General features: G+C 37.5%; 1 protein-coding gene across 1 annotated transcript in view; it reads right to left on the bottom strand.

Moving 5' to 3' along the window:
- LOC124797851 overlaps positions 1-25,807 on the bottom strand; it is a 192,035-nt gene that overhangs the window by 74,144 nt on the left and 92,084 nt on the right. The window contains exon 3 of the mRNA XM_047260914.1: positions 17,800-17,857. Within this exon, the coding sequence (XP_047116870.1) occupies positions 17,800-17,857 (58 nt within the window). The remainder of the gene's footprint in view (positions 1-17,799; positions 17,858-25,807) is intronic.

The raw sequence follows: 25,807 nt of genomic DNA, 5'->3' as shown, positions 1-25,807 counted from the left end.
GGTTTGTGAAACACAAAATGTGAATTCATTAATTTTATTTGTTGCTAATTATAAAAATAATCAAAATAAAAAATAATTTCCATGTAGATTTTGCGTCCTTTTCTAGGACTCCTAGTGGGTTTTTGTATTTTGGTATTAAGATCTACCACAAGTTCCCACTTAGTGTTGACTAAGAAACAAACACTCACTATAAGTTCAAAAGAAAATTAAAAACATACTACATGGCTACACCTTCCACAACTTATCTGATCATTTAAGATTCAAGGATTGAAGATGCTCATTAGACACAGAGGCATACCCAACAAGGGGCAGGGAGGAAGGCAGCTGTACTGTGCCACATAAGAATAAAACAGTCTACAGTTTTGTGAATTTAACTCATACCCTACTTCACCAAACAGATGCATCATTTCACTGTCACTTTCTACAAAGTCAGAACATGTAATAGATAGTAACAAGTACTCCCCCTGAGCCATTTGTTGTGAAGTGAAATATTTTGCTGTTCACCACCATTCACCTTGCACTGAAAATGCCAGAAAGCTCCAGGTTCTAAAACCTTCCAGCAGCAGCATTGCACCCTCGATACGATACTATTCTTTTCTGTCTCTCTCTCTCTCTCTCTCTCTCTCTCTCTCTCTCTCTATCTATCTCTCTCTCTCTCTCACTTTTTGAGATAAAAGAAATTATCCACATAGTCAAGGGAGATTGGAATTTGATTGTGATGGGAGGAGGGCAGAATTTAACAATATTGAGAAAAAAAAGGGAAGAATATATATGAGAACATTGACTGGGGGAAAGGAATGAAAGGGAAGTCACCTGGTAAAATTTTACACAGAGCACAATTTAATCATAGCTAACGTATTATTCGAGAAGACACTTGAAGGTTTCAGACCAAATATATAATAGTAAGAGAGAGATTTCAAAACCACACTTTAAACTGCAAAACGTTTCTGGAGGCAATCCATACACATACAATAGAACGAAGAGCAGGATGAAGCAACAAAACAAGAAAGAGGCTAAAAGGACACTAGCAATCTGACATGGACATCATTCTACTTAATTAAAAAAATAAATAAATAAATTGAAACTGCTAAGGTTGAGCTTTGTTGAAAGAGCCGGCAATAGTAACACTGCTCAGACATTTGGTACTGTAACAGCAGTTAATGCAAGCCCGAGTAAGTTTTCAGGCCTGTAGTTTTATATCCACAAAAACACAATCTTCTCGTATATGCATACACAACATCTCTGGTTAATATAAATGAATAACCCATCATCTATATAATAAGGTTCTGAACTATAATACAGCTGTTCTGTCCAATTGTTTCATTCTGTTTCAGGAACCCAGAATACTGGGATGTGGGACATAATCAACAGCAAATGACCAGTCTGTGGTGATAGCAGGTGCCTAATCACATTGTTCACCTGAATATAAGAGCCATCTAAGTATTGCCTGTATGTGAATGTGGTGTAGTGTAGTTTCACCTCTCTGAGACTTCAGATGTGTGTGCAGTATTTTGTTGGGACAAAAGTGTTAAGAAAACTCGTTAATCTATCTATTTTAGTGAAGGGAGTTTAAAATATTTTATCAGAAGAAACAAGTGGGAAAGTGGGGGGAGCTTCTAAAGCAATAAAACTAAAAGATAAGATGCACTTTGGGAGAAATTGGTAAGTTTTTTGACAATCCTTATCGACTGAAAAAGTGGGGTAACATGGAAAATTACAGATGATAAAAGAAACTAACAAGTAGATTATTTATTAATGAAACAAAGAGGAACAAAGTGTATTATAGGAGGAGCTACTTCGAACCTGACAATGACAGTGTCCTCGGCTTTGTTCTCAGAACCAAAAGTAAGAGAATTTTAAAATATACTGCGGACTTAAATTTATCCTACAAAATATTTGGAATGAAGGTAAGTGGTATTATCTTTACATGAAAGGAAAACATGCCAAAAGAAATAATGCCTAATAATGACTGTGTAGTACGAAGTGACTGATACAGTAATGAAGTACCATAGAGCATACAAATTAGCTCTCACAGGCAAGCAGTACATAGCATGCAGCAGATGATGTGACAAAGAAAGGCCATTCTTAATTTCTCCATGTTCAAAGAGAGTGTTGATTCTGCAACTGTTTGTTTAATTAATGGAAACTGCTGCAATCGCTATTGAGAACTTTACTCAGTCCACTACCAGTTTCAGTCTTTTCATGAAGGTGTTTTTAAAATCTTTCTGAGGAACTTTGCTGTAGGAAAGGCACATCATTTGATCAAACACATGTCCAATGATGTTGCTTCTTGACTGTACAGTTTCTCAGAACCACTTATAAAGAGCCTAATGTAAAACAAAGTGGTAGAGGATTCAGTAAAGTTCTCAACAGCAACTGGAGTAGTTTCCATTACTTAAATAAAAAGATTAAGCAATTACAAAATTTATGAAAAGATATGATGACAAAATCAGGACAAGCATCTAAGTAAGAACATGAACAGAAAATCAACAATTCTGAAGAGGATTACTGTGTATGGCTAATGAAAAGATAATAGATACAGCACAGAAGAATGATAAAAGGAAACACTTTAGAAGCTGCTCCAGAACTTTATTAAAAAGCAAAGGTTTATGTATAATAAAGTAAAATATTAGGGTGAAATAATAATATAAGAACACAAAAGGATGTCAAACATTTGAAAACAATATCTTGATAGGATTGGAGATGATATAATGCTTTTGAAAGCAGTAGGCAAAAATGAACACAATGACTTGTATAAATGTTAAATTTATGGATTTGTTAAATTACCAAAGTACTTAAAGATATTATTAACGTATAGTGCAAACAACAAAGAAACAATTTATCAATGAATGAAAGCTGTACTGCATACTACTTTTGTATCTCGTGCATCTAAAGAATTGATAAAAAGGACATTAGTATAAACAATAGCCTATAAAGTGAAAGCCCAACTCTGAAGTGAGTTCAGAAGAGGCAGAAGAACATGGGTAATAGTGCTTATAGGACAGTATCGCAGACAGACTGTCCAATGAATATTCTAACAAATAAGAATATATCTTGAGGGACCATACGAAGGAGTCAAAGAGAATCTATGGGGTGTTGTTATTGTTGTTGTGGTCTTCAGTCCTGAGACTGTTTTGATGCAGCTCTCCATGCTACTCTATCCTGTGCAAGCTTCTTCATCTCCCAGTACCTACTGCAACCTACATCCTTCTGAATCTGCTTAGTGTGTTCATCTCTTGGTCTCCCCCTACGATTTTTACCCTCCACGCTGCCCTCCAATACTAAATTGGTGGTCCCTTGATGCCTCAGAACATGTCCTACCAACCGATCCCTTCTTCTGGTCAAGTTGTGCCACAAACTTCTCCTCTCCCCAATCCTATTCAATACTTCCTCATTAGTTATGTGATCTACCCATCTAATCTTCAGCATTCTTCTGTAGCACCACATTTCGAAAGCTTCTATTTTCTTCTTGTCCAAACTATTTACCGTCCATGTTTCACTTCCATACATGGCTACACTCCATACAAATATTTTCAGAAATGACTTCCTGACACTTAAATCTATACTCGATGTTAACAAATTTCTCTTCTTCAGAAACGCTTTCCTTGCCATTGCCAGTCTACATTTGATATCCTCTCTACTTCGACCATCATCAGTTATTTTGCTCCCCAAATAGCAAAACTCCTTTACTAAGTGTCTCATTTCCTAATCTAATACCCTCAGCATCACCCGACTTAATTCGACTACATTCCATTATCCTCGTTTTGCTTTTGTTGATGTTCATCTTATATCCTCCCTTCAAGACACCATCCATTCCGTTCAACTGCTCTTCCAAGTCCTTTGCTGTCTCTGACAGAATTACAATGTCATTGGCGAACCTCAAAGTTTTTATTTCTTCTCCATGGATTTTAATACCTACTCCGAATTTTTCTTTTGTTTCCTTTACTGCTTGCTCAATATACAGATTGAATAACATTGGGGAGAGGCTACAACCCTGTGTTACTCCCTTCCCAACCACTGCTTCCCTTTCTTGTCCCTCGACTCTTAGAACTGCCATCTGGTTTCTGTACAAATTGTGAATAGCCTTTCGCTCCCTGTATTTTACCCCTGTCACCTTTAGAATTTGAAAGAGAGTATTCCAGTCAACATTGTCAAAAGCTTTCTCTAAGTCTACAAATGCTAGAAACGTAGGTTTGCCTTTCCTTAATCTTTCTTCTACGATAAGTCGTAAGGTCAGTATTGCCTCACGTGTTCGAGTATTTCTACGGAATCCAAACTGATCTTCCCCAAGGTCGGCTTCTACTAGTTTTTCCATTCGTCTGTAAAGAATTCGAGTTAGTATTTTGCAGCTGTGACTTATTAAACTGATTGTTCGGTAATTTTCACATCTGTCAACACCTGCTTTCTTTGGGATTGGAATTATTATATTCTTCTTGAAGTCTGAGGGTATTTCACCTGTTTCATACATCTTGCTCACCAGATGGTAGAGTTTTGTCAGGACTGGCTCTCCCAAGGCTGTCAGTAGTTCCAATGGAATGTTGTCTACTCCGGGGGCCTTGTTTCGACTCAGGTCTTGCAGTGCTCTGTCAAACTCTTCACGCAGTATCGTATCTCCCATTTCATCTTCATCTACATCCTCTTCCATTTCCACAATATTGTCCTCAAGTACATCGCCCTTGTATAGACCCTCTATATACTCCTTCCACCTCTCTGCTTTCCCTTCTTTGCTTAGAACTGGGTTTCCATCTGAGCTCTTGATGTTCATACAAGTCGTTCTCTTATCTCCAAAGGTCTCTTTAATTTTCCTGTAGGCAGTGTCTATCTTACCCCTAGTGAGATAAGCCTCTACATCCTTACATTTGTCCTCTAGCCATCGCTGCTTAGCCATTTTGCACTTCCTGTTGACCTCATTTTTGAGACGTTTGTACTCCTTTTTGCCTGCTTCATTTACTGCATTTTTATATTTTCTCCTTTCATCAATTAAATTCAATATTTCTTCTGTTACCCAAGGATTTCTACTAGCCCTCGTCTTTTTACCTACTTGATCCTCTGCTGCCTTCACTACTTCATCCCTCAAAGCTACCCATTCTTCTTCTACGGTATTTCTTTCCCCCATTCCTGTCAATTGTTCCTTTATGCTCTCCCTGAAACTCTGTACAACCTCTGGTTCTTTCAGTTTATCCAGGTCCCATCTCTTCAAATTCCCACTTTTTTGCAGTTTCTTCAGTTTTAATCTACAGGTCATAACCAATAGATTGTGGTCAGAGTCCACATCTGCCCCTGGAAATGTCTTACAATTTAAAACCTGGTTCCTAAATCTCTGACTTACCATTATATAATCTATCCGATACCTTTTAGTATCTCCAGGGTTCTTCCATGTATACAACCTTCTATCATGATTCTTAAACCAAGTGTTAGCTATGATTAAGTCATGCTCTGTGCAAAATTCTACCAGGTGGCTTCCTCTTTCATTTCTTAGCCCCAATCCATATTCACCTACTACGTTTCCTTCTCTCCCTTTTCCTACACTCGAATTCCAGTCACCCATGACTATTAAATTTTCGTCTCCCTTCACTATCTGAATAATTTCTTTTATTTCATCATACATTTCTTTAATTTCTTCGTCATCTGCAGAGCTAGTTGGCATATAAACTTTTACTACTGTAGTAGGCATGGGCTTCGTGTCTATCTTGGCCACAATAATGCGTTCACTATGCTGTTTGTAGTAGCTTACTCGCATTCCTATTTTCCTATTCATTATTAAACCTACTCCTGCATTACCCCTATTTGACTTCGTGTTTATAACCCTGTAGTCACCTGACCAGAAGTCTTGTTCCTCCTGCCACCGAACTTCACTAATTCCCACTATATCTAACTTTAACCTATCCATTTCCCTTTTTAAATTTTCTAACCTACCTGCCCGATTAAGGGATCTGACATTCCACGCTCCGATCCGTAGAACGCCAGTTTTATTTCTCCTGATAACGACATCCTCTTGAGTAGTCCCCGCCCGGAGATCCGAATGGGGGACTATTTTACCTCCGGAATATTTTACCCAAGAGGACGCCATCATCATTTAATCATACAGTAAAAGCTGCATGCCCTCGGGAAAAATTACGGCTGTAGTTTCCCCTTGCTTTCAGCCGTTCGCAGTACCAGCACAGCAAGGCCGTTTTGGTTATTGTTACAAGGCCAGATCAGTCAATCATCCAGACTGTTGCCCTTGCAACTACTGAAAAGGCTGCTGCCCCTCTTCAGTAACCACACGTTTGTCTGGCCTCTCAACAGATACCCCTCCGTTGTGATTGCACCTACGGTACAGCTATCTGTATCGCTGAGGCACGCAAGCCTCCCCACCAACGGCAAGGTCCATGGTTCATGGGGGGGTATGGGGTGTTAACGAGGTTAAAAAATACCAGTCTCACTATGGGTTAGCCTAAAGGCAATAAGTAAGAATAAAAAATATATATGTACAATCTTTCATTTCAAAAGGTTAAATTCTCATTAAACTATCTATTTATTAACATAGAATTCATTAATAAACTTGTTATTCAAAATATTTCTTTGATACTGACTTTATCGTATGCTACAGAAAGAACGTAATCGTGAGAGATATACAGATGTTAGCTGGCTCCAAGTTACGCAATAAAAGGAAAGAAAAAAAAATCCTAGCCAAAACAAAATGACGCAATAGAATCATTGTTTGTGAACAATGGAGTATGCGTACATTCTGAAGTAAAAGTTACACATATCTGGGTAAGAGGAAAAATGAAAGACAAAAGTGAAGAGCCACTGAAAATGACGGAAGTTCCCTTGCTAAACTAGACCCATATTATCTATATGGGAAATTAGTGCTTCCAGTGCTCCCAGTTGGTGCATATTTTGAGGATAACAAACGTAGTGCATTAGGCCCATAAAGAATGCCCTTTCATTATTAGCAGTTTATAATCTCTTAGTGTAGTTTACAATGTAGTGCCTAGGGATTTCCATTTCAATCCTGCTTTGCAAGGTAGAATCCTCAGTCACTTTTAAGAATGTCCAATACAGACCACAATCTCAGCAGTGTTGAATGTTTCACTGTCATTTCAAGGCTACACTGATGTCCTGAAAAACAGGCTACATTTGTTATTGGCAAGTACAAGGTCAAACAAGATTACCAATCATGTAACTGAAGTAATATATGTCATTAATTGCACAAAGAAATCCAGCAAAGTCAGCAAGCAATTGTGCGCAGGAAGTACAGCTGCCTTAAAAACTGTAGTTTTAGGTTCTAGTGCCCCACTTTTGCCTGTGCTGGATGGGCTCCTTTATTATGGAAGCAGCAATATTGAGATTGGTCATTGATATAAATAAACTACAGTTACCATTGTCAAGAGGCTGAGTTCAGCACGTTTTGCATCCCCCATAGTATTGACCTAAAAATGTTTGCGCATTTTCATTGCTTGTCATCTTACAGAATTGTCTTATGGGGTAGTGCATGTACAGTAATTAAAGTCAGCAGAAGCAAGCAGTAAAAAGTAGATAAACATACTTCTTCCATATTCCTTTTTTAAGGATCTAGGAATTTTTACACTCACTTATGAATACATTTATGCCTTAATTTTTTTTTGACAATGAAAATTAGTTTCAACTTAACTGTGGTCTATATAATCACAATACAAGACTCTTTATCTAGCGTTCTGAGTGGAGTTACATACTCTGGTGCGTAGGTGTTCAGCGAATTCCCATCTGCTATGAATCAAGAAATAGAGTATATCAACTGGTTCAAAAGAAGATTAAAAACATATCTCACTAGTCATACTTTTTAGAAATTATTTAACTACCTAGCTTCAGTGATTGAAAAGTTCTGTAAGCTACATGGCAATCAGAGCTGTTCATTTTAAAGCAGAAAAATTGGTAATGTACTGTCAACAGGACCCAGTATTTACAATTGTAGGTAACTGTTTTCTTTAAAAGATATATATGTATTCAAGTAAATATTAATTATCAATAGATAAACACCACCCATTTGGTTTAAGTGACAAGCAGTAGCTCATTTCAGAGTAGCTGCTTGAAACATAGTAGCCCATTAGGACCCACTCAAAATGAATATTTTCCAGTCTAATTCAGGATCGCACACGTAAACAAAATAAACTCGTCTAGAAAAAATTATAACTGAGAAAATAACTGTTTAATCTCTTTCACTTCAAAGTGTAAAAGCTCTGTAAATGAAGGGAACAATTCCCATGAAGGGAGCCTCTAGTAATTAATAAAAAATGTATATGTATTATTGTAATTTCTTATTTGAGAATTTATTCTCGAATAAAATAAGACTTGTACTAATATCGTAATGTACTAGCTGTTCAGGAGTAAATATACAATCAGGTATGTATTTTCAATGTTTTGTATCAATTTTAATTGTTAATTAATCAAATATTCATTTTAAACAATGCCGAGGATTGTTCAGGATTGTTAAGAAAGTATAAATCGTTACAGTCATGTTGGCAGTGTGGGTCAGTACTTTGAGTGTATTTAGACAGAAAGCATGTAGCTTGTTGACCTTGATTTATTTCATTATTGTAAGTATGTTATAACTTATTTCAGATTTGTCAAGATGCTTTTAATGAATTTGAGATTATAATAAATGTTCAGTGGAAACAAAAAACAGGATTAAGTATTTAAAAAAATAACTTTATAGGTTTTTTTTTTTTTTTTTTTTTAACGGTAACTGTCTCAAAGACTTATGCTGCGACAGACTGCCAGATACAACGAGTGAAACAACCCCTAAGAATGTTATATGCTTTCCTTGTTATTTACTTGATTAAGTACCTCAACTCCTTCCACAAACCTGAAGGCTTTCCTTCACAAAGGACTATGCAGAACAAGATGAATGAATAAAAAAAATTTTGAGGGACATTCAATAAGCAGTGCAACACACATTTTTTCTGAAAGCATGTTGCTTTTATTCAGGATTCTAATACATCATATTATTCCCCACCCTTTTGGCTGAAAAACCTTATTTTTTAACATAATATCCATTCAATGCAACAACCTTACACCACCTTACTGAGAGGGCCTGTATACCCGCACGGTACCACTCCACTGGTCAATATCAGAGAAAACATCTTGCTGCATCAATAACCAATGTTCGACAAAAAAACTGTCATGATCAGTCTCATAATGTGCAAGGATATCCAAACAGATGGTCCTTCATTGTTCTTTATGATCTTCTGTTAGGTGGTGAGGGACCCAACAGGCAAACACCTTTGAGTACTCCAACTGCTGGACATGTGTGTCAGCACTACCAGCAGAGATACCTACTTGGGCAGCAAGGTGTTTGACTGTGATACATCAATCACATCGAATAACAGTCTCTACCCATTCCAACATTGTAGCAGTCACCACTGTGTGCAGCCAAGCAGCATGTGGGAGATTGGACAGGTTTGAATTATTTTACTACGATGATGACAGACTTCACTCAGTGACTCATCATGCATCATGCATTTGGAGACATTCTGTGAGCACCTATGAATATCTATGATGATGTGGTTTTCTGCCAAAAGAAACTCAATGACAGCTTGCTGCCTGGAATGCACCACTATTAGACACAATTTTGAAGGCTATGTATAGTGCTGCCCGCATATAGGGACTTCAAGAAACTGTAGAAACTGACGGGGGAGTATTCTACTGACGCATGACAAATTCCATGGTTTTTCAGCTGAAAATGGCTGAGAAAAAAACATGTTGCTTTACTTATTGAACACAACTTGTAATTAATTAATTAAAAAATATAAGGCTCCCAATAAATGATAACACAATGTACGTGTTACAGTTTGCAGATGACCAAATGGTTTATCCGAACACTGTGGTGTTACAAAGTATATGACCAGACAACTGATACAAGAATATAAACAGGGGCATTGTCGAGTGCATAAACATTAATAAAATAAAATACACAGTAACTGGTAGCATAAATGAAGCTTTAGAATTGGAAAGAAAGATATAAACAATAGCATCTATTAGTAAATATAAACATATAGGAAAGGAAATTATGAAAGACATGAAACAAGATAACAAGACAATCATGTTTATTGAATTTATTCTTGATCTAATTTCTGTATTTCTTTGTTTTTGCAGTTGTGTTCTTCAGTCCAAAAGTTAATTTGATGCAACTCTCCACACTGATCTACTCTGTGCAAGCCTTTTCATCTCCGAATAACTGCTGCAACCTACACCCTTTTGAACCTGCTTATTATATTCAAGCCTTGGTCTCTCTTTGCAGTTTTGACACCCCACCCTTCCCTGCAGTGCCAAATCAACAATTCCTTGATGCCTCAGAAAGTGTCCTGTTAACAAATCTCTTCTTTTAGTTAAGTTGTGCTATAAATCTCTCTTTGGCTCAGTTCGGTCCAGTACTCCTCATTAGTTTAGTGATCTACCCACCAAATCTTCAGCATTCTCCTATAACACCACATTTCAAAAGCTTCTGTTCTCTTTTGTTTATAAATGCTGAACATTATATGGGTAAACCGAGCGAGGTGGTGCAGTGGTTAGACACTGAACTCGCATTCGGGAGGATGACGGTTCAATCCCACGTCCGGCCATCCTGATTTAGATTTTCCATGATTTCCCTAAACCGCTTCGGGCAAATGCCGGGATGGTTACTTTCAAGGGGCTCGGCCGAATTCCTTTCCCGTCCTTCCCTAATCTGATGAGACTGATGACCTCACTGTCTGGTCTCCTTCCCCTAACAACCCAACCCATTATATGGGTAGATCAGGTAGATCACTTACCTAATGAGAACTTTAAGAACTGCTTATCTTTCACATTTCACTTCTGTACAAGGCTGCACCAAGGCGAATATCTTCAGAAAATTCTTCCTAACACTTATTTAGTTTGGATGGTAACAAAGTCCGCTTTTTTAGAAATGTTTTCTGTGCTGCAGGCAGTCTACATTTGAAATCCTCTCTACTTCAGCCATCAGTTATTTTGCCCCCCCCCCCCCCCATATAACAAAATTCACCTGCTATATAACAAAATTCACCTACTATTCATCTTCCACTTTCAGTGTCTCATTTCCTGATCTAACTCTTTCACTATCACTTGATTTAATTTGACTACATTCCATTACCCTAGTTTTAACTTTGTTGATATCCATCTTATAATCCCTTTAAAAGACAATATCCATTCCAGTCAACTGCTCTTCCAACTCCTTTGCACTCTCTGATAGAACTACAACACTATCAGCAAACTTCAAAGTTTTCCTTTCTTTCTTCCTGAACTTTATTAAGTGGAATTCTTCAATACAAACACCTAAGAAATAACACCAAAACAAGAATATGTTAAACAATAAATAGGAGCATCATTAGACTATTTCAGAAATATGGGCAACATTCGAAGTTACTAACTGTAGAGGTAGCTTTCTGAAGAAGTTCAGCAAGAGGAAGAGCAATGGCATTTTTTTCCAAAGTAGCTACTTTCCACATATCAGCAAAGTACTCTTAAAATATTTACCATAATTACCAATGAAAGGAGATCAAGTACTATCCATATTCATTATTAGTATGCTTTACAGAAGTAACAAAAACAATCAGTCCAGATCACAAATGCTGTTTATTTTTATGGTAACTTTTTAGAATATTTGAATTCAAGGATGTAAATTAGTATATAAATACCTGATAGCATTCTGTGTAAAGCTATATAAACACTTGCTACATGGTATTACATCAAAACAATGACTAATTGATTTCAGTCATACAGAGACCATTTTTCAGACTGGTAATGACTCCACTGGTCAATGTGCAGACCCACTGTAAGTGCAATAAGTACTGCATTGACAATGGGTGCTTCTTGCATTTATAATAGCTCTGCACCTTGACTCCACACATCACCATTGGACCATTGGAGACATTACCGGTCAGAAGATGGTCTTTCTATGATTGAAACTGGTTACCACACCCTAAACACAAACAGATTTGCTACCTGATTGTTTTTATTAGATTATGATACAAGTTCTTTGATGTTCCAATTATGAGTTCAAAAATTGACAGTAGTAGTTTGCAGTGGCTGCTTCTGCCATTGAAAGTATAATGATGTCACTTATTACATGTCCATAAGGACTCTAATTCATTATAGGATTTATGAAACATGATGTGTGAATTAATGAACTTTTGTTCATGAAATATGCTCACATTTGTTGATTGTGCTCAGTTTTCTCCTGTAGTATACATCTAATGACCTTTTTTGAGTTTTCTATTATCTGCAAGTAACAGCCCATTAAAAAGTTGCTGACTCAGTTTCAGTAACAGCCATGTTTCCGTCTACACATGATTACTGGACTTCTACAAAATTTACATGTAACATTGCAATTTAGGAGAGTCTGGAATTAATAAATCAGACCATATCACACTTTTTATCTGACAAATGTATGCACATTCTTATGGTAGTGGAAGGTATTGGTGGGTATAAAAATTTTAACAGAGCTGACAACTATATGAGAAGCAGTCTCATTGCTTAGGTATTAGAACTCTTGACTTTGAATTTTTTTAATATTAGCAAATTTAGGCATATTGATGCACATATATTTTTTTCATTTCTGGCATGATCATATAAATGTAAAATATTAGAAAAAATCATAAGAAATCAAATTGCAAAATTAGCACATTATGTGCCTCTTACCCCACAAAACTTTGACTGGAACTTGCTTCCACATATCAGTTTAAATAACCATTACTTAATATGTCAGTAAATCTTATTTTTAGTTTATTTGGTTCTCTTGAGAGTTTCAAGTACACACAGAACCTGACCATAGACAGTTTTCCACCAGATAGTTTTGCTGTCTTAGCTTTCATCTAATAATTACAAAAGTAAATCAACATCAAACCTACAATAAACAACTACAATCAGTCAATAGCAAAATTTAAATGAGATAACTGTGGTACACATAGTACAGGCCTTTCATTGGTTCCAGATCTGGCTTATAGCCACCAAGAAAAAAGAAGATAGGGTGTATACACTTTGAGATTGTAACTGAAAAAGTGAACTGTGAGGTCCACTGTTGACTACATATGTTAGATGAAATCAATTATATCACGAAGAGAAAGGATTAGAAGAAATGGTACTGGAATCAAGAGTAAAATGACATTATGAGAAGGGATATTTAGAATAAGAGGGGGGGGGGGGATGGGGAAGGGAGGGGGGGAGAGAGAGAGAGAGAGAGAGAGAGAGAGAGAGAGAGAGAGAGAGAGAGAGAGAGAGAGTTGAAATTATAATTCTACCTTTTGTATGTGTACTCTATTACCAGTTATAATTCTTCCAGTTATGTGAAATGACCAAGGTAAGATACAATCTGTGTAAATCTTTCACAATATAATTTTCTCTCTCACGTGTTAACTAACTGTTTTACATTCACCGTAATATTTTTGACATGTTCACATATGCCATATACCATATGCTGTCTCTTGACTTCGAAAAAAGATCAGAATAAATCAAGCTGACCTCAATGAATATGACCCTCATGTAGCCAAAACAAACAGTGTAACACTAGCTGTGTCCTATTTTCACCTAATCTACCACCCTGTATATACATACGTCATTCAGAATTCCCTAACTATTCTGTGAATGTGTTGTTGATCAAACTAATAATTAAGTATTTCTTCTCTACCTTCCAACTTTCCTTTCTCTTCTACCAAATTAATTAACTGTATTTCTAAAAACTACTACTCATACCATTTTTTGTTACAGTACATTAATTTGTAATTGTTGGTAAAGAGAAGTTCTTTCGTTATCAAAGTTCCAGTTTCTTTCTGAAATTACTATTATTATTATTATTATTGTTATTATTATTATTTGTTTTCCAAGTTCAAAGTAACCAGGACAGACAAAGAATGCTATGTGCATAAATAACTACAACAGTTTCATCCAGTCATTTATTTTATCTATTTTTCAGAGTTTCTTTAAACTATATTTTTCCTTCTTGTTAGATGTGTTCTACAATCTGAATTTGTTATTGCAACAGTTAAGTGAACACAATTTTCAAGACATAGGAAATATTTATTCAAGATATTTATTTCCAGTAAGATTCTTTGGCATGATTATACAATAGATGTTACTAGCAACAGGAGTAAATCTTCTTCCAACTGCCACCCTCAGTAGTTTTCAGTTTATTGGATAAGTGGTTTCAAACACCTGTAAGTAGTAACTGTGTTGTTGAGCAAACAATAAGTAAGAAAGACTGCGAGAAAAAATTCTAGTTCCTTCAAAGAAACCAATGAGCACAGAAGGTGTCATAACAACATGGAGAAGGTAAGTAACATGATTTTGAAAAGAAGTATTGCCTTTTTTGGCCATGTGGAACAAATGAGACCAGAAATATTATCTAAAAGGATATTAATGTACTTTCTGGATAAGAAAATGAAAGAAGCGTAGTTCACAGAAGTTGGGAGAGATGAATACAAACTATAAGTTTCTCCTACAGATATCCAGGAGCATGATCTGCTTAACCCTCGCATTACCAAGTGGGGTATTCTCACTACCCCAGGTTGATTTTTTTCCCTATAATAATGTTATCTGAAGGGCTACATGCCAGTGGTTTCATGACTTTGTACTAAAATGATTGACGTTGAATTCACACTCACAACTGTCTAATTGTTTTGGCTTTATCATTGTTATTCAAGTCATTTATTGGTGGGATTGTGAGACTACCCTGCTTGGTATGAAATGTCTTATTTGTAGAAAAAGAAGATTTTGGGAAATATATCTGTCATTCATCTTCTTTGTTGAGTTTTGCCATAGAACCAATGTTTGTTACTGTTGCTGGTTATTACTGTTGAGTTGAATTTGACGTTCACTGTTGAGCTAACATTACATGAGTCAGTATTTCATCTGTAAGTAAGGATGTCCAAAGGACTTTCTAGTGAAGAGATCATGGAAATTCTATACAATTCTGATGTCAGTGATGATGAAAATGAATGGGACATTGACAATGAACTGAATGAATATATGGAACTTCTTGACAAAGACCACATCATAGCATCAGATGAAGCTGATGATGAAACATCAGAAGACACTACACATTCACGTGAACAAGTAGAAGAAGAAGAAGAAGAAGAAGATAATGATGATGAAGAAGAAGAAGAAGACGAAGACACTGGAGATTTGTATGTTTCTAGAAGTGGGCTACAATTTTCTAGTGAACCACCAAAAGGTGGGCAGTGTCGACGTCTCATCATTTTGAACATAACGCCTGGACCAGTGAATGATGGAAAAACAATCAAAACAATAACAGAGTCAGTTTTATTATTTATCTCACCAGAAATCGTGAGCATCATTGTAGAAGAAATGAACAGGGAAGCCAAACGATTAATTTCTTTGTGGAATGCAGCTCAGTCTTCGAACAAAATGACATGGAGAGATATAAATGCAACTGAAATGTACGCTGTATTAGCAATTCTAATAGGAGGTGGTTGAACTCGTGGACATCGCACAAGTGCTTCTGATCTGTGAGGAGGTAATGTTGCCTTTCGGCAACCATTCTTTTCTGCTGCCATGTAAAGAAACTGATTTTTGTCTGTACTGAAATTCTTGCGATTTGACAACAGAGACACGAGAGCACAGAGAATTGAAGAAACCAAGGACAGGCTACAAGCCATCAAGGTAGTGTTCGACAAATTTGAATCTAACTTCTGCAAGAACTTCTATCCTTATGAATACGTGACTATTGATTAACGATAGCAACGTACCGAGGAAACTGCCCTTTTAGGGTTTATATGAAGAGCAAGCCCGGCAAGTATGGCATTAAAATTTGGGTTTGTGCTGATGTGAAGACATCTTACTTATTACAGATCCAAATTTACACAGGAATAGTGGACAATACTCGGGAAGTGAATCAAGGACAGAGAGTTGTTTTGGATCTGATGGAACCATTTCTGAATAACAGTCATGGTGTAACAACTGATAATTTTTTCACCAGTTTTCCATTGGCTGCTGAACTACTAAAATTACACACAACATTGGTTGGTACCTTGTGTTCCAATAAGAAAGAGATCCCCAAGGAATTCTTGCCAAACAGAAAGAGAGAAGTTCACTCTTCAATGTTTGGTTTCACAAATGACTTGACCCTAGTTTCCTATGTTCCAAAGAAGGGAAAGGCAGTAATACTACTCTCTACTCAGCATAATAAGAGACAAGTGAGTGGTGAAGAAAGTCAACACAAACCCAAAATCATACTGCACTACAACAAAACCAAAGGTGCTGTAGATAATGGGGACAAAATGACAAGAGAATACAGTTGTGTTAGAGGAACAAGGTGGTGGCCACTAAGAATCTTCATGTAAATGATAGATATTGCAGCACTAAATGCATATATTCTGTGCACTCAAAGATTTCCTGAATGACAGAAGAATAACTGAAGCCGACGTAAACTCTTCACAACTGAACTGGCATTTGGACTCAGCAAAGGCAACATGGAAGAAAGAGCCAAAAATATCAACACACTTCATAAAGAAGTACAAGATGCACTGAAAGCTTGTGGTATTGCAATTCCTACATCAGTGATCCAGACCCAGTGTTCCAAGTTACCAACGCCACAAAGATGTCAAGATTGCAAGAGAAACGAAGATTGGAAAACAAGATTCTGTTGTATAACATGCAAGAAACCTTTTTGTAATATACACAGAGAAGAAGCTGTTACTGTGAAGTGCATGCAGTGCAAAAATGTACTTGACTGAAAAGTTGAAAAAAGTCTTGTGTTATTTTACTGCAGTGACTGTTGAGGTACATAGATTATTAATTTTCTGTTCGTTGAGTACTGAATTTAGTCAAAGATATAAAAAAAATTTTGTACTTTGTATCTGTGATTTGATTAAATACTTCTAATAACCTGAAAAGCTGTTTCTCAATACTAAATAAACCCATTCAATGGAAATAATGATATCTGAGTACAAATATTACAATAAAACACAAAACTCTTTTGGGGTAGTCCAAATACCCCGCTTGGTAAAATAGAGGTGTGAAAAAGCTTGGTAACGGGAGGGTTAAGCAGAAATTACAAACACACAAAAGTTTTCACAGCCAACGAATCATCCTGTCCTCACAAAGCACGTTATGTATTCTGTGTGTTGTATACTTTAAGCTACTGATTTGCATTGCGTTACTAAGACTATTTCTATACCGTTGTGAGATGATCCTTGGATGAATAATGATAGATAAATAGGAAAAGTCAAAGCTGAAGACACTAAAGGCAGGGATCTGAGAGAGAAAAGAATGACACCAGAAATGAATGTGAGAGCATTGTACAACAGTTGAAGCTCAGAAAAAGAGACAGCAGAATTAACACGGTTTCTGGTTGACCAAAACAAAGAAAGAAGATGAAGAAGAAGAAGAAGAAATAAAACCATTTTGGCTGTATGCTTACAAAATTATACACTTTCATGCAATCAGCATTTTCCGTAACTAAAGATACTCTTATGTGTCAACTTTGGAAAATGCTAATTACAGATCTGATTGTATATTTTTCTAATCATATGTTTATGATGCTGTTATACATTGTATATCGGACAACACTTTCGTTATTTATGTGCATTTGAAAATAAAATATAAAATTCTAAAACTGGTAAGGGACTCAAGTGAAAACAGTTGGAAAAGGATTTACTCCAATTCCTAATTCTGTTAGTTGTTGGTCAATTCCGATCCACAAATGTGGAAAATGTTCTAGAAATCTGTGTTATTATTCACACTTTGCATATCTGCTCTAGAAATCTGTTATTATTGACACTCTGCATACCTAATTCAAAACCAATAGCCCAATGAGGAATTACTCACATTTGACACATTTTCCTTCCAGGCAGCAACCATTGCAGCATTCAGCATCTCTGACACACTGCAAAGACAGACAATCTCAATTAAAACAAAATCTCGTGTAGTGGTTCATATTGCTAATACATTATTAGAAGAAGAACATACATAAAACAAAACAACTTACGATATATCATTAAAAATATTTAAGTCACTTTGGCTGCTGAAACTGAATTATGATTTAGTACACAGACAATCAGATAAATAAAAAGGTAGTAAGCCTAGTAATTCCAGTCAGATATATCTTCATCTAGGTATAAAACAAATACCAGTATGTTCGAGAGAATGAAAATTTTAAACACGAGGAAGGAAAGTTATAACATCACACATCAATGAAGACAAAGCAGATCTAGGTGACTGAGAAATCAGCGAGAAATGACTGATGTAATTTGATGTGGAGCTTTCAGAACTGATTTAATCTCTGATAACACTGATTTAGGGCAGTTACAGTTACTGATGTCCAGTTTTGGTATAACACCCTAGTTGAACTCCCAGTGAGAATATAAAACAGTGATGGATAACTTAGTTCTGAAACAGACTATCATTCTTGAGAAAAATACATGTCCCACAATTGACGACTTATCTGAGCAAGGTGGCCAAATGACAAAGTAAAGTATCCCTATAATCAGATTTAATGAAGAATTGAAATATAGAACTGCATATAATCATAAACGCTGACTCAATCACACTATTAAGAGAGATTACCATATGAATAATGCAAAAAAGTATACAAATGGCACACATTGAAATGAGAAATTCAATTCTTTCCTACAAGAATTCTTACAACACATGTGGTTACAGATATAGTCATTTTTTTTAGTATCGATATCTGTAACTTATGCACAGTGGCCCAGCACAACACCACTGCTGCCAGGGGAAACCCAGTCTTGGAGAAGCTCAGTTTGGGTCCAACCATTATTGATGGTGTGGAAGGCAATGAGTAGTGCGAAGTCACAGCTATGTGTGCCATGAGAAGTTTGATAAATCTGTTAAATGCTGCAGTGTTTATGGACAGGATTGAGAACTATTGGTAATGAATCAGTAGCAAAGATCTCTAAAAGCAATGGTTGCCTCAGAAAAGTAAGAAGAAGCTGAAATAAGAGTGAACGTCAATATGTGTGCGTAGAGATGTTAGGACCCTGTACCGTGCCTTGTACTACAGGCAATAAACCTTTCAGTTCTATGAAGTCAGTGTCTCCTTTTGACTTCTTTTAATATCTATTAGAACTAACTGAGTATGAAGATTATGAATGGCAAGTGTAATGATTTTGATGGGGCATGTACCTGTGGGCAGATGGTCCAGTTTTTAGTCTACAGGTGCATGTTCCTTGAGAGTATAAAGCCCATTCTAAGCTGTGCGACAAAACAATTGGTATAATTGCCATGGTTATACTAACACAGCTGGTTTTAGAGAGAAACTTTTCCATGACAGATACAAAAAGAAGGTTGGTTGGTTTTGGGGTTTGATGGGGGCTAAACATCGAGGTCATCAGTCCCCTGTACCAGACAGACAGAATTGTAAAAGGCCTATACAGTAAAAGCATAACTTCTGCACCCAGAGGGAGGGAACACCAAGGGGTACAGAGCTAAAATAAACATCGCAGTAACACAAAATAGAGGACACTTAAAAGGACCAGAGCAAATAGTTGACTAGAGTAAAACAGACTACAGTAGGTGATGGATCAGGTAAAAGACCAACTACTCAACTACAAACGAAGAACCTCCAGCTGGAAAGCATTGAAGAGGTACCAACACAACTTGTTACCATAAAGGACACTATTTTGGTATCCACGTCACAATTAAAAGTCGCTGGAGTGGGTGTAGCCTGAGAAATCATGCGAGAGCACCCACACTAGAGTGAGTGATAAAACCCAGCTGCATGGATAAAACGTAAAACTGAGTCAGCTATAGAGGCATTGTCACCTAGAATTAAAGGAAGTGCAGCTGGTAAATTATAGGACTGCCACAAGGGGGCTAAAAGGGGGCAGTCCATCAGAAGATGGACCACTGTCAGCCCTGCATCCAGCGACACCTGGGCGGGTTATCACGACGAAGGAGATAGCTGTGGGTCAACCGCATATGTCCAATTCGGAGATGGCAGAGAACAACTGAGTCCGTACGCGTGCCCATCAAGGATGAGTTCCACACAGCCGTGGACGACTTGACCATGCGGAGCTTATTTGGTGTGTTCAAGACAGACCATTTGGTGCTCCAGACATCGTGGACCTTGCAATGGAGGTCTCTTTCCACTAGACCAGGCTCCAGAGGTGGCGAAGTGGTGGCCTGCTTGGCCAACCGATTGACACGTTCGTTTCCTGGAATGCCGATGTGGTCCGGGGTCCACCAAGAGCAAAAACAGCATCTTGAATACCATGCACCAAAGGGTCCCGAGAAAAACAATGGTCGAGTGCTTGCAATCCACTCAGGGAGGAAAGGTGAGCGAGTGCACGATAAAGAGCAACCAGCTCTGCAATGAAAACACTGCTCCCCCAAGGCAGGGAATGCTGCTCAATGTAGTCGCTGTGGATGAAAGCAAACCCAGTGCGACCATTGACCACAGAACCATCGGTGTAGACTACATCTGCATCGCAAAATGAGGCAAGAAGAGCCAGGAATTGTTGACAAAGATTGACAGGTCGAACGGAGGACTTGGAGTCGCAGGACAAATCCAAGCAAAGCCACAAGTGAGGGAGGGACCAAGGAGGGGTAGAAGAAGAGGGCCGGAAGGATGGAGGAAGGGGTAAGGACTCGAGTGACGAGAGAAGGAAACAAACGCGGACCGCGATCGGGAGACCCAACCTAGGCCGCCGCAAAAAGAAGGAGTAGGCATCTTACAGTTGGTGACATGCATGAAAGATCTTTTTGAATCCATAGTTATTGTCTGAGGAAAGAATGCTTAAAAAAAGAAAAGCAGCAGCACAGCAAGCAGCATTCAATGGCCAGAGAATAAACAGTAATCATCACAAATGCCTAGGCCACTAACAGTTTTTCAAAGGAAAGGAAAGGAACTAACCACAATTCAATGTACTTGGAAATAGGGCTAAAATAGGAAGGTTGTGAAGAAAAGTGTGTGTGATAAATGTAGTACATACTTTCAGTATTATCAGAAAGTGTGTCTTTTGTTGTTTAATGTTTTTGAAACAGAACTGTGCATTCCAGCATGACAATTTACAGGTTGAAGGAAGGCAACAACAAACCATCTCTACTAGGTTCTTCACTAGAATATTGGTGCAAAATTTCTGCATCTGCTGCCCAATACTCATTCCTCAAGTATGGGACTGCTTTTGAGGAATATAGAGGCTGATCATTACCACGTTTTAACACAAGATCACTTGTGATACATTTCTTAATTTACAACTTTCTGTCATTATTACAGAAGCTGATTTTCTTAAAATTTCTGTAGAGTATTTACTTAGTATTTGGAAGTCAAATAAAGTCAAGTTACAGTTGCTAACATGCTTGGATATTGCTAAACATTAATGATTTAGTTCATTTATCAAAAGTTCATTAATTGGTCACAATATTAAATTACTTCTCAATGCCAAAAGTGTTGCATTGTGAATTTTTAAATACATTTAAGAGAAACATTAAATTATTCACTGATTTTTTACTGAAACTCAGTTATGTTGAATGATATATGAAGACTCAGTTGTAAGCTACATTAAGGAACAGTTGATAAGAAACTGAGTTATTGTATGTAAAATAGAGAAGGTGATGTACCTTATTCATATTAGTTGACAGTTCTGTGATAAACAGAGAAATGTCAGCTGTACCTCTAATTTCAGATACTCACTAATCGGGACTTTGTCAGAACGTGTGTTGTTCACTTTCTAATGCACATACACTCTACAAATCACTACATACATACATGATGGTACTTCCCATTTTACCAAGTCTTGTGGCAGCTTTCAGTACTCACGTAACTGACATATGAATACAAATTAAACAGGTATGACTCAGACTACAGGTGCAGGATATGCTTGTAACTGTGCAGATATTGAGGAAGAGTGCCATGTCACCATCTTTAGCACATGCAAATGTTAAAAATGCACCTAGTGTCTCCAGGAGACTGCACATTCAAATCTATATAGCGCAATTATATGGAGATGTTACAAGCTTTCAGGGTTGATGGAGAATGGTAAATGTATCAATTTGAGGTAAGGGACCCTGGTCAGGAAACAACCGAGTCGAAAGTTGTAGCAAAAATCATTCTGATATCTCTTCCAGCAGAATACTTCTACTGGTATGGTTGTTCCTAAGATTGTTAGGTAGTTGGCAGTATGAACCAAAACAAGGAGGTCATTAGAGATGGAGCACAAGCTCAGATTAGGGAGGAGTGGAAAAGGAAAGCAGCAGTGCCCTTTTGAAGAAACCAAAACAAGAAAAAAATGTCCAATAATCCTCGGGCCCTAAAGTGCATACCTTAATAGCTATGAGCAACTGTTTATCTACACTACTGTGAAACAAATCTCTTCTACTGCACGAGTGCCCATATTTATTGAACATTTTTTTCTTGTTTTGGTCCATACCACATAATCCAGAAATATGGAAATCAGAGAGCTTGTAGTAGAACTGATGTGTTTTACAGTAATTACGATGAACAAATGTCCATATCTCTTAAGGTATGCATGTTAGAGCTAATGTGTACTAGACATATTATTTATTTATTTATTTTGATCCACACTAACACCTCTGAAAGTTGTCTACAGTCAGCAAGAAAAGTACTGGTACAGGTATTCCACTGTCAGAGGTATCACAATGATTTTTGCTTATAACAATCATTTTTGGACTAAGGCCCCTTATCTCAAATTGATGCAATTACCCTTCTCCACCATCGCTGAAAACTTGTAACACACAGAATCACCCTGTGTAATGGTACTCTGTCCCAAAGGGGTAATACTAATGCTTTTAACAACAACTACAACAACAACAATAATAATAATAATAATAATAATTGTTAGTACTGATTGCTTCTATTTCAAAAATAAAGAGAAAATCATCACTAATTTAAGTCCTAGTGGACATAGCTCAGATGAGATCTGAATAAGTCTACAAGCTGTTCACAGCTTAATCTCATGAAGATTCGTATAATGCATTTTCACAATGACAATACTGACCTCCTACCACCAGACACCCACTAATGGTCACACACTGAATGAAGCAGAGTTTGCAAAATTCCTTCAGGTGCAGCTGAATAGTAAGTTAAAATTGACTCAAAATATGGATAAACTAATCAGGAAGTTAAGTTCAGCATGTTAGACCCTTAGCAGCATTTCTCATTTTGTTAACTTATAGGCCAGAGTAATGGCCTATTTTGCATATTCTCACTCCCTCTTAACTTGTGGAATTAACTTCCAGGATGTTGTTGTTGTTGTGGTCTTCAGTCCTGAGACTGGTTTGATGCAGCTCTCCATGCTACTCTATCCTGTGCAAGCTTTTTCATCTCCCAGTACCTACTGCAACCTACATCCTTCTGAATCTGCTTAGTGTATTCATCTCTTGGCCTCCCTCTACGATTTTTACCCTCCACACTGCCCTACAATACTAAATTGGTGATCCCTTGATGCCTCAGAACATGTCCTACCAACCGATCCTTTCTTCTGGTCAAGTTGCGCCACAAACGTCTCTTCTCCCCAATCCTATTCAATACTTCCTCATTAGTTATGTGATCTACCCATCTAATCTTCAGCATTCTTCTGTAGCACCACATTTCGAAAGCTTCTATTCTCTTCTTGTCCAAACTATTTATCGTCCATGTTTCACTTCCATACATGGCTACACTCCATACGAATACTTTCAGAAACGACTTCCTGACACTTAAATCAATACTGGATGTTAACAAATTTCTCTTCTTCAGAAACGCTTTCCTTGCCATTGCCAGCCTACATTTTATATCCTCTCTACTTCAACCATCATCAGTTATTTTGCTCCCCAAATAGCAAAACTCCTTTACTACTTTAAGTGCCTCAATTCCTAATCTAATTCGCTCAGCATCACCCGTATTATTAGACTACATCCCATTATCCTTGTTTTGCTTTTGTTGATGTTCATCTCATATCCTCCTTTCAAGACACTGTCCATTCCATTCAACTGCTCTTCCAAGTCCTTTGCTGTCTCTGACAGAATTACAATGTCATCAGCGAACCTCAAAGTTTTTATTTCTTCTCCATGAATTTTAATACCTACTCCGAATTTTTCTTTTGTTTCCTTTACTGCTTGCTCAATATACAGATTGAACAACATCGGGGAGAGGCTACAACCCTGTGTTACTCCCTTCCCAACCACTGCTTCCCTTTCATGTCCCTCGACTCTTATAACTGCCATCTGGTTTCTGTTCAAATTGTAAATAGCCTTTCGCTCCCTGTATTTTACCCCTGCCACCTTTAGAATTTGAAAGAGAGTATTCCAGTCAACATTGTCAAAAGCTTTCTCTAAGTCTACAAATGCTAGAAACGTAGGTTTGCCTTTCCTTAATCTTTCTTCTAAGATAAGTCGTAAGGTCAGTATTGCCTCACATGTTCCAGTGTTTCTACAGAATCCAAACTGATCTTCCCCGAGGTTGGCTTCTACTAGTTTTTCCATTCGTCTGTAAAGAATTCGTGTTAGTATTTTGCAGCTGTGACTTATTAAACTGATAGTTCGGTAATTTTCACATCTGTCAACACTTGCTTTCTTTGGGATTGGAATTATTATATTCTTCTTGAAGTCTGAGGGTATTTCGCCTGTTTCATACATCTTGCTCACCAGATGGTAGAGTTTTGTCAGGACTGGCTCTCCCAAGGCCGTCAGTAGTTGCAATGGAATGTTATCTACTCCGGGGGCCTTGTTTCAACTCAGGTCTTGCAGTGCTCTGTCAAGCTCTTCACGCAGTATCATATCTCCCATTTCATCTTCATCTACAACCTCTTCCATTTCCATAATATTGTCCTCAAGTACATCGCCCTTGTATAGACCCTCTATACACTCCTTCCACCTTTCTGCTTTCCCTTCTTTGCTTAGAACTGGGTTTCCATCTGAGCTCTTGATATTCATACAAGTCGTTCTCTTATCTCCAAAGGTCTCTTTAATTTTCCTGTAGGCAGTATCTATCTTACCCCTAGTGAGATAGGCCTCTACATCCTTACATTTTTCCTCTAGCCATCCCTGCTTAGCCATTTTGCACTTCCTGTCAATCTCATTTTTGAGACGTTTGTATTCCTTTTTCCTGCTTCATTTACTGCATTTTTATATTTTCTCCTTTCATCGATTAAATTCAATATTTCTTCTGTTACCCAAGGATTTCTATTAGCCCTCGCCTTTTTACCTGCTTGATCGTCTGCTGCCTTCACTACTTCATCTCTCAGAGCTACCCATTCTTCTTCTACTGTATTTCTTTCTGCCATTCCTGTCAATTGTTCCCTTATGCTCTCCCTGAAACTCTGTACAACCTCTGGTTCTTTCAGTTTATCCAGGTCCCATCTCTTTAAATTCCCACCTTTTTGCAGTTTCTTCAGTTTTAATCTACAGGTTATAACCAATAGATTGTGGTCAGAGTCCACATCTGCCCCTGGAAATGTCTTACAATTTAAAACCTGATACCTTTTAGTATCTCCAGGGTTCTTCCATGTATACAACCTTCTTTCATGATTCTTAAACCAAGTGTTAGCTATGATTATGTTGTACTCTGTGCAAAATTCTACCAGGCGGTTTCCTCTTTCATTTCTTAGCCCCAATCCATATTCACCTACTATGTTTCCTTCTCTCCCTTTTCCTACACTCGAATTCCAGTCACCCATGACTATTAAATTTTCGTCTCCCTTCACAGTCTGAATAATTTCTTTTATTTCATCATACACTCCTGGAAATGGAAAAAAGAACACATTGACACCGGTGTGTCAGACCCACCATACTTGCTCCGGACACTGCGAGAGGGCTGTACAAGCAATGATCACACGCACGGCACAGCGGACACACCAGGAACCGCGGTATTGGCCGT

The sequence above is a fragment of the Schistocerca piceifrons genome, chromosome 5 (assembly GCF_021461385.2).
Source record: "Schistocerca piceifrons isolate TAMUIC-IGC-003096 chromosome 5, iqSchPice1.1, whole genome shotgun sequence".
NCBI lineage: Eukaryota > Metazoa > Arthropoda > Insecta > Orthoptera > Acrididae > Schistocerca > Schistocerca piceifrons.
Note: the sequence above shows the minus strand (reverse complement) of the source record. Positions and strands in the feature narration are given on the sequence as shown.